Below are 19,999 nucleotides of genomic sequence, written 5' to 3'. Positions count from 1 at the left end.
CCTTAATTGTTCGGGAAATACATATTAAAACTACAGAGATACCACTACAGACTTAACAGTAACTTTTTTTTAAACATCTTTATTGGAGTATAATTGCTTTACAATGTTGTGTTAGTTTCTGCTGTATAACAAAGTGACTCAGCTATATGTATACATATATACCCATATCCCTTCCCTCTTGCACCTCCCTTCCCCTCCATCCCACCCTCTAGGTGGTCACAAAGCACCGAGCTGATCTCCCTGTGCTATGCAGCTGCTTCCCACTAGCTAGCTATTTTACATTTGGTAGTGTATATATGTCCATGCCACTCTCTCACTCCATCCCAGCTTACCCTTCCCCCTCCCCATGTCCTCAAGTCCATTCTCTATGTCTGCGTCCAGAATAACTTTTTTAAAGATAATATGAAGTGCTGGCAAGGATGCAACCAGAGCTCTCAGACATTGATGGTAGAGATGTAAAAAGGTGGGACCACCTGTGAGAAGAGTTTTACAGTTTCTTATAAAAAGTTAGACACATAGTTATATGACCCAGTAATCTCATTCCTAGATATTTTACCAAAGTTAAATGAACACTTATTTTCACACAAAAATCTCATATGAATATTTATATAGCTTAATAATTTCACAAAACTGGAAACAACCCTAATATATTTAAATTGGTGAATGGATAAACAAACTGGTACCTCCTTACAGAAAAAGACTATTCATAAATAAAAAAGAGTGAGCTCTAATACACAACACTTGTGTGAATTTATACATTATAATGAGTGAAAGAAATCAGTCTCAGAAGGTTCCATACTGTGATTCCATTTATATGATATTCTGGAAAAATGTTAAACTATAGGAATGGAAACAGATCAGTGATTGCCAGGGATTGTGTGTGAGAAGAAGGGTTGACTAAAACGGAAGAACATACGGCTTTTTTTGAGATGATGCAACTTTCTGTGTCTTGATTGTGGTGATAGTTGTCAAAACTCATAGAACTATACACCAAAAAGAGAATTTTATTTATACAAATTAGGTAATTTTTTAAAAGAAAGGAAGAAAAATAACCCCTGTACATAAGATATATCACACTTGGAATCATTCAGTTCACAGTTTCTTCTATATGAAAAGCTCCAAAAGGGCCATACTTTGTTCTCAACACTAAGAATTCCTAGCCCAAGTACATGCAGCTACCCTTCCCTCCTTAACTACTCCGAGTTCTCATGTGAGAGAACATGGGCTAACCTCCTCCAGGATTAGAGACCATGAAGAGAGTGGTTCAGCCAGCCCCAGCTGACCACCAGCACCAGATGTGCGAATGAGCCCAACTTGGACCATGCAACTCCAGTCAAGCCACCAGCTGGTTATAGTCCTGTGAATGACGCCAAGTGAGACTAGCAGAAGAACTGCCCAACTGAATCCAATCCAAACTGCTGATGTGCAGAGTCGTGAGCAAATAAAATGGTTGTTGATTTGACCACCATGCTTTAGGGGCGGTTTGTTACACAGCTTTAGATAACTGACACAATATCATCCATAGAGGAGGCAAATTATATTGGATCCTTCACCCCTTTTTTAAAAAATTATTTTAGAGATGTTACAGGAAATCCTTTCATCTTTGGGGAAAAAAAGAAGCACATTAATAGCACATTCCCAGAGATTTCTATTAGGTGGTATTTTCCTGCATAAAGCCCAGGCAATGTATTATGCTGACATATCTATAATAACATGTTCATCCTTTGTGGTTATATTTTAAGGTAGAGAAGGTCAAAGATGAGAGGGAGAGAGCTGACGGGACCAATAATCTGTAGTTGACAAAGTGAGACTAAGGGGGGACATGGTGACAGTTTTTAAATATTTGATGGGCTTTTTAAAACCATGTGTTGTTTTAAAGCCAAAAGTTGTATTAATATGTATAAGTTAAAGGAAGAATGTTTCAGACTCAATAGTAGAAATAATTATCTAAAATGAGAGCTGACCAAAAGTGAACTATGCTGCGTTAAAAATCAGTGAGGTGACTGTCATTAAGAATTTACAAACTGGTCACATCTTAGAGACGTTTTCTGTATTGAGTGTGCAGGTGATTCCTATACAGAATGGGACACTATACTGGATAATTTTCTAAAGTTCCTTCAGACTCTAAGTTTATTGAAATTATTTGGCATCACAAGAGTCGTACCCATGTTTTAAAACTTGGACCTTTAAAGCTTGCTGTCCTTTTAATTAGTGAGACTTGCCAGATATGCCCTGATGCGGTAACCAAACCAAGTTGTTTTGCCTCATAATCTGTAGATATTTTTTCTCTCCTGCTTACAGCTTGTCAAGTGACCATGTGCACCAGGGATTGTTTCAAAGGATGGAAAGAAACTGTCACATCCAGCCTGCCCTGCTTTGCCAAAAACTGGACTACAAACAGGGCCAGCTTTGTGGTCATGTGAACTGTGTACGTGCACTGGGTCTCATGCTTGGTTTAATGGTCTGCTACCACTGTTTTGAAATTCTTAATAACTTATGAACAAGGGGCCCCATAGCCAATCCTAACTACGATCTTCATCTGTAGTTCCTCACTACCCACCCACTACTTGTTATCTTGCACTCTGCCTTCTGCCTTTACAGTGGAATAAGACCGCACTCTCAAGTCATCTGTTGCCTACTAGCCATTCCCCATAGTGTCCCCTTAATCCTCATCCATTTTCATGTCTCAAGCATCTGACATTGTTTACAGACCATACCTTTAAATTCCCTGTTTGGTTTCTGTGACTCTGTATGGCTTCCTTCTCATCAAATTTGTTTGATAAAGTTGAGTAGAATGATGGAATGAAGTTAATAGTCACAATACATGCCTCAGGATTTTTTTCTCTAGAGTGGGCCTATACTCTATCCACCAGGATTTATTGGTACTTCCCTTATTTTCACAGGGTCAGTGACAAAATGGTTTCCAAATGGATAAATTTAAAGGCTGAACTATATAATCCTACCTGGTTGGTATTACAAATCATATGTAGGTTTCTTTGTTGTTGTTTTGTTTTTCTTTTCTTAATATAGCAATGAAGTGAAGAACATACCAAGGGGTTCATCAGTTGAATATATAAATGGTCGTAAATTTCCTCGAGTCTCCTTCACGAAATAATCAATGACGCTGAAAAGATTTGGGAGTGTTACCTGTATACAGAGAGTAAGAGAAGGTCAGTGTCACCTGTGTAAAGATAGAGTAAGAGAAAGCTCAAATGAAATTTAATGGAGATTACTATTTCCTATCCTCCAGAAAATCGTGTCAATTCCTCACTTCAATAGCTTACTGAATGGCCAGGGTTTTACCTACCCATGCATTTTCTTTCTCCTTTATAACTGTACCTAATTCCCTATAAAGAAATTACCCCTTTCCTATTGTATACAGTTTGGTGGACAATAATTACTCACTCTGCTCTTTCCCAGTTACTGTATGAGAATGTGATTCAAGTTAGGCCCAAAAAAGCTCCCTTCCTGAAATTTGAACTTGAGTAGAGGATCAAGAAAGCAGATTCCTAATCAGATGATGCTTAGTACAAGTAACTGCTTCCTAGTCCCTGAAGGTTTTCTAGCCTTCCAGTCATTCTATGGGCTTCCTATGTTCTTAAATTCTTTTTTTTGCTTGTTAGCCATAATTGCTTTCTTCTGCTTGAAACTAAAGACCCCTTTAAAGCCAGAGAACTTAGCGTTTTAATATCTCATTGTAACAGGCTAATTTACTTGGCTAGGAGTAACTAAAATGTCTTGCTACCCCCTAAGCCAATATTTTTTGACAAGTAAAACCAGGTTAAACCTGAATATCCCTGGTAAACTTAAAGAGGAAAAAGAATTCACAAAATGACAACCTGGTTGAAGGGTAGGATTGAGGAGTATGAAAGGTGAAAGAATAATCCAGGCTGTTCACTTTGTGTACACTGGGGACTGTTGGGACTAATGACAGATAAATGAGCCCCAGTTCACCTGTTGCAGAGGCACATTCTTCCTCCCCAACCATTGCTTCCAGTCACTTGGTTATTTGGATTATCCTTCAGCAATCTAATTCTCTGTTTCCTTCATTAGAATTTCTGAAAAAGCCCAGTCAGGCGTGGACATGAGAACTGACAATCTCTGGGAGGCATTTATGGCAAAGATGTAAGTGGGGTATATGAAGCAGCTGCTGTCTTGCTCTTGGTAAAGGTCTGCGCTCTAAGGGTTATGGCCAGAACATAAGAAATTCAACACTACACTCCCTTTCTCTGATCAATACAATGGGCATGGAGAGGCAGAGGAACTAGGAGCTCAATTTTAGAGAAGATACCATAAACATCTTCAAGACCTATCGAATCCATTTAAGTGATAGCACTTTCCTGACTCAGTCTTCCCACCACTGCAGCCTGACATTACAGATGCTTCCTTTCCCCAGCATCCTGGACCACAGGCCACATTACTTCATTGTCATTGGCTGAAACCACTGTAAATACCAGTTTTTCCACCTGTATAATAGGTGTTACCTCAGGGTAAAGATAAAGATTAAATTAGATGGCGTGTGTGAAGTATTTGGCTCTGTGCCTAACATAGTATCGAATGGTTATGACTACAAGTCAGTTGGGGTAGGAGAGGGGTTGAATACAAGGAAGAAATCCTTTCTTCACTACTTGGTACTATTAAGAGGGGAATTTCTGAACTTCTGCATGGTGGGTATTAAAGGACCAGGCATTTAAAGATTTTTTTTCCCATTAGAAATAAGAACATTGGGGACTTCCCTGGTGGTTAGGAATCCGCCTGCCAATGCAGGGGACACGGGTTTGAGCCCTGGTCCGGGAAGATCCTACATGCCACGGAGCAACTAAACCCATGCACTACAGCTACTGAGCCTGCGCTCTAGAGCCTGTGAGCCACAACTACTGAAGCCAGCGCTCCTAGAGCCCATGCTCTGCAACAAGAGAAGCCACCGCAATGAGAAGCCTGTGCACCGCAACGAAAAGTAGCCCCCGCTCTCTGCAACTCGAGAAAGCCTGCGCACAACAACGAAGACCCAACGCAGCCAAAAATAAATAAATAAATTTATAAATAAGCACATTGGAATACTTACATACTTTAATTAGAAGATGTAAAATAGATGCTTAACAAAAATATTTTTCTCTCCCTGAGATAATTATATTGATAAAGATCTTCAGAGAAAGAAAGAAGTGGAAAGAATTGATAGCAGATGATCTTCTACTCTGCCTCCCCCACCTGCTCTTGCATCTCATTTCTCACCCTGGATGTCTGCTACCTTCAGGGCCCGTTAACATGGCTGTTTTTCGCCAGCACTATGTTCCTAGGCAAGGAGTCTGCTTTCCCAACTTACTTTGAATTCTATAAGGTAGGTTTGGGAGGAAGCAGGAGAAAATTAATCAACAAAAAGGAAATAGTTACTTACAGGTTTTTCCAATTCAATAGTGTAGTTTTTTCCTACACTCATCAGTTTGTAGTGCTTGATTCTTGGCAGGCTAAAAAAAAAGAAAGTTCATCTTCATTTAAGTATACTATTGGGTCAAATCAAAATAAAGTGAGTATAAAATATCACCTGTACAATAAAACTATGTTCCCATTACTCTAGTTTTCTATGTCTCTTTTTGGGGGTTTATACACTAGGGATATAGGAAACCTGGGTCATTGAGTGGATGCATGAGAAAGAATGAGATGAAAAAAGGAATCAAGAACTGAAAATCTTTCAGGCAGAAACTATTTTTTTAAATGCCAGTAATTTATAAAGTAGACAATATTATAAAATCCTATGTAGGTATATATACGTCAAATCTATATTCTCTATATTAAAAGGGAAGTAGAAAGAATTACTGAAAGCAAATTACTTTCTTCATCACTATTCCTATCAGACTGCCCTCAATAGCTGTTCTTCCTGCTAGCCATATACCACCGTAGATAATCTGCCAACTTCAGGGCTGACTTAGAGATATGGAAATGGTAGGTGTTAAATATTATACGAACATGTAGGTGAGAATGTAAGTATAGTAGATGAATCCTAATGTCTTCCTCTTATGTAGTGACATAGCACTAAATTATTACCACCCTAGAGATATGGTATTTTTTTACTAGAACTGCTTAAGAATAAGGAGCACATTAATTCACTTTTGTACTCCAGCGTTAGGCACACAGTAAATATTTATAAAACTGAATTTTAAAAAAATATTTGGGGGACTTCCCTGGTGGCGCAGTGGTTAAAGATCCACCTGCCAATGCAGGGTACAGAGCTTCAAGCCCTGGTCCGGGAAGATCCCACATGCTGCGGAGCAACTAAGCCCGTGCACCACAACTACTGGGCCTGTGCTCTAGAGCCCGTGAGCCACAACTACTGAAGCCCACACGCCACAACTACTGAAGCCCACATGCTTAGAGCCCATGCTCTGCAACAAGAGAAGCCACCAAAATGAGAAGCCTACACACTGCAACGAAGAGTAGCCCCTACTCGCCAAAACTAGAGAAAGCCCGTGTGCAGCAACAAAGACCCAACACAGCCAAAATAAATAAATTAATTAATTTTTTTAAAAAAATATTAGGAACCCATCTAATAGTGCTGTTTGCTAGAACTAATTTATACTGAGAGCAGAAATCAGTATGTTTGCCTTGATTCATATGGCAGTAGTGTCAGGACCAAGACTTTTTCTAATGTTGAAAAGTTAATAGCATTTATTATGCCTCCATTGCTTGAAAGATGAACTAATTCAACATCTGTCCAGTTTACAGAAGCTGCCTGAGGAAAATTGTTTATCAGGTTAAGTTTTTCTACAAGGCCTCCCACGTTCTTTTTCATCACTCCTCTCTCCATTTCCAGGTCACATTCCTCTGGGACTGAACTACACTTCTCCTTAAGGGACTCTTTCATCATCTACTGTGATATCCAAATCTCTTAATTGGATGTCACATTGGAAAACAGCTAATAATTTTTTCCAATCACTTTAGAGCTTTATTCTCAAAACATGGGATAAAACCTAACCAACCCTCTTCCCTCCTAAGGAAAACCAAAAATTATTTCCTAGTGCTGAACCTTCAGGAATCAGCCACCGGCTGGTGAAGGAAAACTTCGGATGGAGGAAATCCTACAAGTACCCTCTTTTGGGGTGGCTGGCTCTGGCCTTGTCTTCGTCTCTACATGAAAAGACCTTTATAATCATACTCTTGAAAACTCTCACCAATTCCCATTAGAATTCTTTTATTCCTATGACATAAGTGATTATTATTCCTTGAAGACTGATAGAAAGCTTGAAAGGCATGGCCTTTATAACCAGAAAGATCTAGGTTCAAATTCTGGTTCTGTTGTATGAGCTCTCTGAGCCTCATTTCTTCACCTATAAAATGGAAATGGTGATGCCTGTTTCACAGTGCTGTTGTGAATAAATGTGTGAAAAATCCTTACTATTGTACAATGTCTGTCACATGTAGACAGTAAATTATAACTATTTTTTACTACTTTTTAAATGCATTTTTTTAACTTAGTAGTTTCTGTAATTCTCAGTTAATTCACTTGTAAAACATGGAAAATACTGTCTGTCTCAGTTTTTATTGTGCCTGAAGGAAATGTTTGTCAAGCACTTAACAGAGCACCCACAGATGTACCCCATAAGTGGGGACAGTAATTGTTAATAATAGCCATCATATCATCATCATCATCATCATCCATGGCAAAACTGTGGGAGGAAAAGCAGCAATAGTTAACAGAGTCTCTTGGAACTTTTGACTAATAGGACTAAGTGCTAAGGCAGAAAATAAGGTAGAAAAAAAATTCCATTGAAGTCACTTAGGTTTTGACTCTCATTTCAGACCTGTGTTTTTCTTTCATATTTTTTTTCCAAAGGAATAAAGAGGGGGAAAAATCTAGATTGATAAAATTTGCTATATTGAGGTTTCCTATTACAACCTCAAAAAAGAAGTAACCTGTCTTTAAAAAAATATATGTGGCCTTAAATATGGTTATAAATACTGTTCTTAACTCCTGACCCCAATTTTTGCAGAGGAATGAATTTTGGGTAAATATTTTCTATTGCTTTCTTGGCTAATGGCTTTCCAAAGTGTTTATATTTCTAGCTTGCCACGTACTCATAACAATTTTAAGAAAACAAAACCAAATTATGAAGTTTGTTGTAAGAATAGCTTTATGTCTTATGAATTCACACACCACTGGACTGGGTAAAAGTGGATGATATTTTGCATCAAGAGAGGAGTCACCTGATAATTTGCCATTGAAGGACTTTTGCTTCTTCCTGAAAACTAAAATCTTTTCTCCCACAGTTGATTTGTTAACAGATGGAGATAATTTTACTTTCAAGTACTGCTTTGTAAACCAACTTGTCCTTTTTAGCTAGTGTTTTACCAGGCACACTGGTCTAAACTTGCATGGCTGAACATTTCTCCTACGACCTGTAAGAGAGTGAATTGGTTTTGTGGGTAACACAGGTGCTTCCTAATAGTCTAGATTTCTGCCAAAGTCTTTACAGACTACTGCAATACAGTCTAACCAGCTAAACTTCTACTACTCTCTACAATTGCTATTCTTTAAAATTGTGACCTGTTAAACAGAATATATTAAATCCAGGCATTTCAAAAGACCTATTTTAAGGCATTAGAGAACACATAATGATAATCCTTAACATCATAGATATATCTGGCTCATAAGGAATACTTGTGCAAAAACAGTTAAAGTTTTTCCTAGCCACTTTCAGATATAAACTATTCCCCAAAGCCTAAATAAGCACATACTGACTGCAGTGTTAGAATGCTCTAGTTTGACCACTCTACCTCACTCCTTGCTTTCTAAATATAAACGTTTCTTGAGAGTGGAGGGATGATCAGTTTTATGAAATGTCATAAACTTTTATGACTATTAGCTGTACAAGCATGAATTTCTATGTGAATTTAAACTGGAAGTATATTTACTAAAAATAGACATGTAATTTTGATATGAACTCCTTTGCCATACTCTAATGAGGTTAAATATAACTTAAATACAATACGAATAAACACTGTGACATTAGATCTATATCCTAAGTATAGAAACTCATTGCATTTGGTCACAACCCATATTTACAACAGAAAACGCTGTTATTTCTCATAGCTCACTCGTGCGGAAAATGCAAATCAAAAGTTGGACTAATTTAGACCACCTTAAAAGAGATCTTGCTGCTATTATGCAGGAAATACACAGTCTTTAAAGAGCCATTAGATCTCAGGATTTTGTTTATTTCATGCAGAACAGTAGCACAGGGTTCACATACAAATGGATCAAACACTCAATCCAACCAAGAAAAGTATGAAAGAAAAAAGTCACTTCCTTGTGTGATCTAATTTAACTTTCAATCAATTAGATTAAATTTCTTTTTTAAAAAATCTGTGAGAGCTGCATAGCACAGGGAGATCAGCTCCGTGCTTTGTGACCACCTAGAGGGGTGGGATAGGAGGGAGGATGGGAGACGCAAGAGGGAGAAAATATGGGGATATATGTATATGTATAGCTGATAACACACCATTGTAAAGCAATTATACTCCAATAAAGATCTTTTAAAAAAAATTTTGTGAGATTTTTTTTTTGCTAATTAAGAATTATGAAAATTTTTAAAAATTTCATTTACAAAACCTTAAGGTGGCTCAGAATAAAACCCAAAAGATATGCAGTACTTTATTTAAAAATATGTAAAACGTTATTGAAGGGCATTAAAGAAGAGTTAAATATTGACACACAAGAGGACAAGATCTCCAGGTAACAATATGGACTAATCCAAAAGCATGTCCTCAGGGTAAACATGAAGTTGTGGGTTGGTGAGTACAATATATCACTTCCATAAAACTTAAAAACATAAAACAATGCTGTACAATAACTGTGGGACAAACATATGTAGAAAAAGGAGAAAGTAACCAAAGTGTGTACCTTCCCAGGACAGTGGCTGGGGGTGGGGAATGCGTATGGCGGGAGGCGGCCAGATATGGAGTGTTTGGCTTGTCTCAGGGAGGATTTGAAACACGGCAGTCTCAGCTTCAGATCTGACGCTAACAATTCCTCTAGGCTCTATGCCAAGTTCGTGGACTGATGGTGGAGAAGGCCCAGAGGCTCAGGGTACCTGCCTCCCACCCCAACCCCTACCGCTGCCCTCGAGCCAGCTCCTAGCTGAGACCGGCTCCATCCAGTCACTGCTCTGATCAGATGCTCCGCAGGTAAGAGGCGGGCCCAGGAGCCACCTCGCCAAGGACCTGGGTTCAGCTGTGTGACTTTGGGCAGGCTGCTGCCCTCCACAGGCTTCATTTTCGAATTGTAAAATGGGATGGTATGTGGAATAAATTTGAATTCAGTTTTGTATCCTCTTATTTTTAAAGTGGAAGTAAACAGTTAAAAGACATTCTGTATTTTATGTGATATTCAATTTCCTAAACCCAAAAAAGGACAGACTCCTTTACCAGGATATACTAAATAGAAAATTTCACTTTTCTCCCAGGAGTTCTTATAAGCTCACTGATATTTAATGCCAGTCATAACTTTTATTTATTTTGGATTTGTTTCAAGGTAGCCAATTAAATTATAAATCAAGTAAATTATCATGAATAATCCATGATATTCTATCATATTAGTTGAAAAACCCTTAATTCCAAATGTTAGCCTATAATAAACAGAAAAAAAATGAAACCACAATATGATTAAGCTGACATAGATATTCATTGTGGAAAAATGCACACACATACACACACACAAACACACACACAGATTCTCTTACTTCACACAGACTCAGGATCGGATTTACCATCTAACATTCTTGCCACATGGCTAGTGTATAAAGAAAAGTCTCTGTATATATGAAGTAATTGGCAAGTGAATGAAGCTTCTTGGGTTGTAGCTCATACTAGCATTGCAGCCACATGCCATAATTTTAATTTTGTCCTATAAGTGACTATTTTCTTTTTACTGCCTTTATTCACTTGCCAGTGTCTTCATATTTAATCTATTTAGAATTATTGATATTTATATATGGATCAGTAGCTAGATTCCTAGATAGATGTGTTATAGCTAAAAAAAAAAAAAAATAGAATATTATCCACAGAAAGAATGGCAAATTCAAGAATCAAAGTTCTGTTTAAGCTCTTATATGAAAGATAATCATGTACCGAATATTTTCATTTAGGACAAAAATCACTATATTTCAATTATATTATCAGTTGTAAAAATGTTAACTAAGCCAGAGTCCCTATTGAAATGCAAGTTTTTATAGACTCTGAGGGAAGGAGTAGACTTTAAAAGATACAATCACCATCGCTACACAGAAAAGTCAACTTTTGCATGTAAATGTTACTGACTTTATCAAAGGTAAACCATTTCACTAGAAAGAAATTATCAACCTTAACAAGAGGCTCCTAAGTGATTCTTTTTATAGAAAAGTCAGATTATGTCACTTTTTTATTCATCAGAGGCCAATGGCCTCTCATTATTATTCACAGTATAACCCTTTCCCCTACAATGACCTGTAGGGCTTAGAGCTGTCAGCCCTACCCCCACCTCTGGAATCTCATCTCCTAACCCTTTCTCCTTGCTCACTCCACTGTAGTCCCAGTGGCCTCTTGTGTTGTTGTTGTAAATTATTTATTGATTTATTTATTGGCTGTGTTGGGTCTTCATTGCTGCGTGTGTGCATTCTCTAGTTGCGGAGAGTGGGTGCTACTCTTCGTTGCGGAGTGTGGGCTTCTCAGAGCACAGTCTCAGTAGTTGTAGCACACGGGCTTAGCTGCTCCGCGGCATGTGGGATCCTCCGGGACCAGGGCTCAAACCCGTGTCCCCTGCATTGGCAGGCGGGTTCTTAACCACTGTGCCACAAGGGAAGTCCCTGGCCTCTTGTTTGTGAACAACCCAAGCTTTCTCCTACCTCTAGCCTTATGCACTGGCTGCCTGGAATGCTCTTGTCCTACATATTGGTATGGTTTGTTCCCTCACTTCCTTCAGGTCTCTGCCTAAATGTCAGTTAACAAAGGAGGATTTCCTTGACCACTCTATATTAAATAAATAACAACAGCAACCAGAAAAAATTTCTCTATCACCTCTGAGAGTTCCCATCTCCCTCATCCTGCTTTATTACTTCCATAGACCTTATCATCATATACATGATTTTTTTTTTTTTTTTGTGGTACACGGGCCTCTCACTGTTGTGGCCTCTCCCGTTGCGGAGCACAGGCTCCGGATGCGCAGGCTCAGTGGCCATGGCTCACCGGCCCAGCCGCTCAGCGGCATGTGGGATCTTCCCGAACCGGGGCACGAACCCGTGTCCCCTGCATCAGCAGGCGGACTCCCAACCACTGCACCACCAGGGAAACCCCTGCACTTCTTATTTTATAGTAAATATTATAGTCAATGAAAAGTTTATTTTTTCAGCAGAAAAAAATTTGGCAGTATATACAGTACACCAAGATGTTGAAAGATAATATCTCTGAGTGGTGGGACAAGGAATAATTTTAATTTTCTTTCATTTATCTAATAAATATGCATTACTTTTTTATTGAGAAAAAAAAGAAAAAGAAAAAGCAGTCTAGGTGCCTTTTAACCTATCAGTCCATCAGTTGTCCCTGGTTTCAGCTGAGTGATGGCTAGCAGGTTTCATTGATTATAGTACAGAAAGAATACACATCAGAACCTGATGTCAAAGATGGTACCAGGACAAGTTTCATTGACAAGAAGATGAAGATTCCAGGGTTCACAGTCTTAGTCACAGTTTTCAACAATATAAGAGTTAAAAAACAAATGTAGGCTGTTGCTGACTTCAGGATGTCCTGTGCATCTTCATTTCCAACAACACCTTACCACTTTACACATGTCTTCCTCAAAGTATGAGCCCAAGACTAATCACTGATTGATCGATTGAATAAAGCATTCAGGTATTTTAAATCTTTGGTATAATTTCCTGGTAGAAACTCAGTCAATCATAGAGTTGCATGGTGAAAAAACCTCTTTCTTTCCTTCTACATAGCAGTTTTATTTAGGTTTGTTCTTTGGAAAAAAATCTATTTAGTCTAAAGGTGTGGGTGGAGGGAGATTTCCTGTGTGGTAGGAGGCTTGGTTCAAATCTGCATTTTGCATTTTGTGATATGACATAGAGGAAATGTGACATGTACTCATAGATATACTGTATATCCACAAGACAGCTTATTGTCCCTGGTTTAACGAGTCCAGTGACTAACTCTCCTTGATAATTAGAAATTAATTTTAACAATCTAATAAGTAAACTGAAGTTCATGGTGCACTTACGCTGGCATAGGGTTCAAAACATCCACATAATCTTCATTTGGTTCCTTCCCTTTTTCCAGAAATGAACTCAGTGGCCACTCTGTCTCAATTCTCCTTTTCTTTTCTCTAAGGCTTCATGCAGTCTAATTACTTGCCCAGGAAGGAGTGACACATGTAGGGGAACTGACAGCTGAAACCAATTAAAGCCATAGGCAAACAAGAAAGACAGCAGAGTAACTGGTTTTAGCAAAGATGAGCCTGTTCTGGTCCTAAGGAGCTTCTGTTACCTGACAGAGATGGATGGATAGTATCATGAATAGAGGATCTTGGTGTTTTAGAACTGCCTCTAAACCAGCTAGAACCTGCACAGGGCGCCTGACTAGAAAGAAACATTCCTTTTGATCTGGTCCAAAGCTAAGTATACTCACCTGGCACCACAAGCTGATTCAAGTAACATCAAACCTCTCATTTTTTATTCTGAGCTCGCTGGATCTCACTGCCAGGGAAGTCCTGGAGCGCCTGCAAGTTGCTCAGCTGTCCCACAGATAACCTGGAATAAGCTCCACCAACCATATGGCAACATGGGGTCAAGATGGAACTGTTCTTTAAATGACTGAGAATCAGCAATGAGAGGTCTATATTTTCGTGTGTTTGTGTTTGTATTTTGAATTTTCACTCACACATTAGAATTATGATACTGCTCTATTAAATTTTTAAAAAATCTTTTCTAGAAATGTGTTTGGAATAAGTCACCTATATTCTCCTGATCTATATTCATACCCCTAATTTAGACTTCATTATGACCAGCTATGTACTCTTAGAAGTTATAATCTAAATGGTAGAATATTTTTCTTCATGTGACACAACCTAGCCTATATTTTGAGGCAGCTGTGTCTGAATATCATCTTGATCTCCAGAGTGGGGTGCACGCTTTCCAGGGGGTGTATAAGAAAGTCCTTTGGAGTCTGGGAAGAAAACACTAGAACTTCATTTTCTATTTACACATTATTTTATTAATTCCTATTATTGTTTATATTTTATCACATGTGTGTATATATATGAAATTTGAGACTATCCTTCTGCATAACTAATAATCAGTAAGTCTATTTCCCTTATATACCAATCCTGAAAAAAATAATAGAATGAGGAAAAACTAATGAAGCAGCTGTTCCTTATTAGTTACCTATTATGTCCCAAGCATTATGCTATTGCAAATCCTGACAGCAATGCTACAAGATAGGTACTGTTATCCCTACTTTACAAATTTAAAAAACAGGCTCAGAAAGATTAAATAACTAGTCCAGAGTCACATAGCTAGAAAGTTGTGGAACCAGGACTCAAACTCCAGTTTAATTAATTCAAAAGCAATGTCTCTGCACTTTGAACTATAGTCTGTGTTTCTCAAACTTCTACTAAAGTTGCCCTAACAACAGCATGGTATAAATGTATATACAGAGTGATCTGGGAACATAGTAAAAGACAATATTTATAGAGCACAGCATTAGAGGCAAATTGTTATCTTTTGATAATTCACATGAATTTTATTTTAATTCTGTACCATATCTATGTACATTATAATTTTAAAAATAATGCTGTTTATCCTTACCTCAAGGAAAAAACTAAGAACAAATCTTTTTGGCCAAAATGTCAAGTATAATTGGTGTTCTGGGAAGATGCACCCCAAGTTTTTTCTGGTGGTTTTAGTGTATTCCTTGACACCTAATCACATACACTTGGTATGTCTGTATCCCAGTGTAAGAAGTGCCAGGCCAAACACACGATGATGCCTTTCCACAACAGAGGGAGGGAATGTGTTTCTCCCTCCCCTTAAGTCAATATGCCTTTCACATATTCTAACGGGCCCACTCTTCTACCTTCCTATGACTTTCCTACATGGTAGTTGACCCTCAAACTTTTACTTGTTTTTGGCTGAGAGAAAGAACCAGCATCCATTATCTTGGTAAAGTGCAGTCCTTATTTCATGTGAATGCAAGGCCTTTACTTAGAAACTAGCTTTGGATAAAGTCTGTATTTAACTGACCCTAACAAACATTGGAAGTTTTCATGTCCTCTAAGAGTATTAGAAAACATGGTGCTCCTTAGGGAGCTGGTTAGTTATCAAAGTACTTCATGTTTATTAGACAGTTGCTACAGTAGTTTTATTTAAAATAATGGTAGTTATTTAAAATAATGGTAGTTAACAAAAACAAAAAATAATGTCCTTCCTACCTCTGTTATTGTGAGAATGAAGCCTCTCCATTCTTCCCCACTTTCTGTGCTCTCTGTCTAAAGATGTAGACAAAAACAGATAAAGACAAAAAAAAGAAAAGACATGAATGACTATGAACACTAATACTTTTATTAACTTCAGGTAACTTTAGAATTTCATATGATTGTTTTATAAGTCTCGAAATAGTGTAAGCCATCAAAACCCGGCAAGATTGACAAAATGCATATTCTTCTATTGAAGCACATTGTTTTAAAAAGTCAATTGTATTTTTAAACTACTTACAATCAGTTAAAAGGAAGAAATAATTCATTTTTCTTTGTGCTTAGAATTATTAATGTGTATTTGTTATGAAATATTTCAATAATATTTTCTTTTGTAGGAAGTACATAGCTTTAATCTGTTTGCTTATTAAACAAGTAAAATTTTACATATTAGCTCGAAAAAATTTAAATGTTAGCACACTTATTTCTTTAGTATGTCAATTCATGGTTACTCGCCCCATTGGTATTTTTTTTCTTTTTCTTTTTCTTTTTTTTTTGCGGTATGCGGGCCTCTCACCGTTGTGGCCTCTCCTGTTGCGGAGCACAGGCTCCGGACGAGCAGGCATGGCTCACGGGCCCAGCCGCTCCGCGGCATGTAGGATCCTCCCAGACCAGGGCACGAACCCGTCCTGCATCGGCAGGCGGACTCTCAACCACTGCGCCACCAGGGAAGCCCCCCACCATTGGTATTTAACACTAACTTGCTTTAAGTTTGAGGCAACCAGGTAGGACCAATGTAGTTACTTCCCATTACCTTAGTAGTTAGTAAGTTACCTTAAAAACTTCCAGTTCTTAGCTCTAAATATTACTAATACAGCCAACATTTATTAAGTGCTTACAAGTGTTACTGTTCTAAGCGCTTCACATATATTAGCTGATTTAATCATGACAATTTTGCAAAAAGTACTCTTTTTAAAATTTCATTTTATAGATTTATTCACTTAGCAGATACTCACTGAGTGTCTTTAAGTTCTGGGCACTATTCTATGTACTGGTTTACATCAGAGAATAAAACAAAAATACTTATTCTCATAGGGTTTAGGGTCTAGCAAGGGGCAATAAATAGTAAACATAATAGTGAGTAAATGTTATAGTGTCAGATGGAAATAAATGAGAAAATGTAGAGAAGAGTTAATAGAGATTGGGAATGCCATTAAGGGTTTGGGGAGGGGAAAAGAGTTGCAATTTTAATAAAGTGGTCTAGGTAGGCCTCAGTAAGAGGGTTACATCTGAGTAAAGACTTATGGGTGAAGAAACCAAGGCAATAAAGAGGGTAAGTAAATTGTCTACAATTACACACTAACAAATAAAACAGCTAGAGTTCAAATCTAGGCATTTGATTCCAATCCTGTGCTCTAAATCACCACATCAGAATCATCCAGGGAGCTTGCTTAAAATGCAGATTCAGAGGCCCAGGTTTGGGGATGTGGCCTTATATTTCCTACATACAAGTGATTCCTGGTACACTAAAGCTTTATGACCACTGCTTTCAAGGTTAAATCCAACTACATCTTATTCAGTTGCAAGTTATTCTCTTTATGTTGTAGTTGTTGGTTGACTTTCCTTGGCTCACTTTCAATGCCAATACAAGAAAAAAATCTTTTCCTATATAGGTGCTGGGTATACAGTGGTGAGTTTAACAAACAGATCTCTGCCTGTGTGGAATTTAGCGTTTTTTGAGATCATGCTTTCACCGCTGAGGGCACGCATTCAACCCCTGGTCAGGGAACTAGGATCCGGTAAGTCACATGGCATGGCCAAAAAATAAATAAAAATACAAATAAATAAACCAAATTAACGGAAAACCAGTTCAACAGCCGCTGTAAATTGCTTTGGTTTGTCAATTTGCAAGTCAATTAATCCGTAATATACCAATGTTCAAATTATGTCTCCCCCCAGCCCCAAACCTACAAAATGGCAAAAATCCTGCTAAAATATTATTATCCAGTTAGACCTGTCCACAACTTCCAACATCATTGTACCACTGCACCATTACAATAGAAATCCTCTTATAGAGATCTCAAGTTTTAGGTGGTGAATAATGAATTTATAGGTAAGAAAATGTAGTAGAAAAAGTGTTTGGGCAGAGGGAGGGAAGCCAATTTTGCTAGTAACCAGATCTAGACCTTGAACAAACCAGTTAACTTCTCTGGGACAACAGCTTCTTCACTTCTTGTCTGAAGAGCTGCAATAGGCTTCTTTCCAAGCAGCCTCTTACTTTCCACTCTTTTTCTCTCTGAATCATTTACAATGTAGTATAATCAAGTTATTCCCCGGTTTCAAACATTTTAATGAATTCTCAGTGCTTTCAGATTCATTCTTTTATTTTTTCATCAGCACTAAATATTTATTGAGCACTAACAATGTGCTCAAGCATCACAAGGTCATTTGTAATAGGGCCCTTTTAAATCGAGACTCCTTAAAAATACTCTCTCTTCTAGTAAATTTGGTTACTCCCAGTTGTCTTAATACCTCATGGTCTTTCCCATCACCTCATACCTTTCCAATCACTGTACACCTTGCTTCAGTACTCTTCCTTCTTCTTGTTGATACAACTCCCTACTTATCCTTGAAGACCCAGATTGAATATATCCTTGTCTATGAAGATTTCCTGAAGCCTTCCCCATTCCCAAGAGGAATGTTTATCACTCTCACCCTGCATTCCCATAGCATTTTATGCATTTTTAATTACAGTGTTTGCCCCAACAAACACTGTAATTAAGGATCTCTAAAATACTTTACTATCCATTTGATTCAATCAGTAAACATGAATAGGAGCCTCCAATCCCTTTCCAGTACTTCTAAATTTCTGACCTTTGTTTTACTTAACGTTTATTGACGATTTATTGTCATTTGCATCACAATTCATTGCAGTAAATTTTGAAGATATGTGAACTGTATACATTTATGTTTACAATCCATAAGTGAAAACACAGCTTTCATTTTAATGATTATGTGAAAACTTTGTGCCATAGTGAGTCATTATCACTCAGAAAATGTTTCTGCTAGGTCTTTTGGGACCGAAAAAAAAAAAGGTAAAGAATCACTGTTAGCAAGCGAAGTGACATTAGTAGCTGTCAGAGTGGTTTAACTCGCTAAACTTATTAACTGTAGGTTGGTGCCTTACCTCCATTCCAACCCCTTCTAGTGTGTCATTCTTTACCACAAAGACTGAAAAGCTAAAAACTACATTTTCCAGACTTCTTTGCAGTTAGAGAGGGCATGCATTCAATGTTGGCAAGGCGGAGGAGAGACAGAATTCATTCTTTCCCAGCCTTTGGTTTTCCTATAGGCAATCACGGTCTGTAGGCATCTGATTTTTCTGTGGCAATGTTATAAGAAGTCCCAGTGTCTGATCACTAGTTTCACGGGTGTTGATAGTCAAGGCATGGAACAGTGGTTTTCTGATAATGATTGGTGTAAAGTACAGTGTGCTTCTGAAGCCAGAAGCAGTAAGAAGGCTTCTTGCTCAGGAGGCTTCTTATCTGTGGTGGCTTTCTTGACATGGCAGTTTTGTAATTATGGTGGCTTTCTGATTATGCCGTGTCAATATGGTTCTGCAGACTCCAGCATTAGGACCAACTTCCCAGTTTTCAGTTTGCTTCATGCAGCTGGCTCTTGGTGGGTCAGTTCTGCAGTGTATCTTTGGGAATCATTCCTGAAAGTCCCAAATACATTATTTCTCCATCCCCCCCCAACAATTATGTAAGCAGATAAATGCCTAAATTAACTATCATGAATTTATGTAACTTACCCCAGATCAATACAGTTTTCCAATGTCTATAGGAAGAGGTGAAAAGTTATCCTAACATTGGAGGTGCTCCATAATCTAGTTCCATTTTGCAAACATAAGCAGCTTTTCAATATCTCACAAATTTTCTCTGTGTCAACAGCACATCATTTCTCCCTCACATCTTTGCTTGCAGTTTGTCTTCCTATTTCTTTCATCTTGTAAATCTCTTTCTGTTAGGTATTGCCAGCAAGCTACAGTTTTGGCATTTTATTGTTTACAAATTTCTATAGGCACTTGAATTTACAAATATCTTATATATCATTTCCTATGCAACTTAGCTTAAAATAATTTATTATTTTCTAATTATAAGTGGAAAACTTATATACGTCTCAGACAAAATAGAGAAACAATGAAAATCACATGTTATTTCACCATCCATACCATTAGCACTGTTTGGATGGGTACCAGTCACTTTTTTGGCACTTTTTCTCTATTTGTATATATTATGTAATCAAGTAAATACTGTAATGATACTTGATAAACTGCATTTTTCAAATAATGTATCCAGAGCACATTTCCAGGTCAATAAGTATGAAGGTACATTATTTAAATTTTTGCCCAGTACTATCAAAGTAATTTAAGTCTTTGCAAGGTTAAAATTATAATGCAGAACTATATCAAACTTTTGAAAATGTAAGTATGTTTTAAATTACAAAAGCTCCTTTTTATGAGATAAGAATTACATTGACTAGAAGTAAACTAGAGGCTAC

The 19,999-nt window shown here is 37.7% G+C and overlaps 1 protein-coding gene across 1 annotated transcript; it reads right to left on the bottom strand.

The window, feature by feature from the left end:
* Positions 1–1,333: 1,333 nt before the first annotated feature.
* STAP1 (signal transducing adaptor family member 1) lies at positions 1,334–18,629 on the bottom strand. Its single transcript, XM_032631985.1, is given in 7 exon segments — positions 1,334–1,470; positions 3,051–3,147; positions 5,396–5,465; positions 13,247–13,355; positions 13,358–13,415; positions 15,455–15,511; positions 18,624–18,629. Coding segments are annotated over 7 exon segments (534 nt in total).
* Positions 18,630–19,999: the final 1,370 nt, after the last annotated feature.

Source organism: Phocoena sinus, chromosome 5 (assembly GCF_008692025.1).
Source record: "Phocoena sinus isolate mPhoSin1 chromosome 5, mPhoSin1.pri, whole genome shotgun sequence".
NCBI classification, from domain to species: Eukaryota; Metazoa; Chordata; class Mammalia; order Artiodactyla; family Phocoenidae; genus Phocoena; species Phocoena sinus.
The sequence above is the reverse complement of the archived record's forward strand: the minus strand, read 5'-3'. Positions and strand labels throughout refer to the sequence as shown.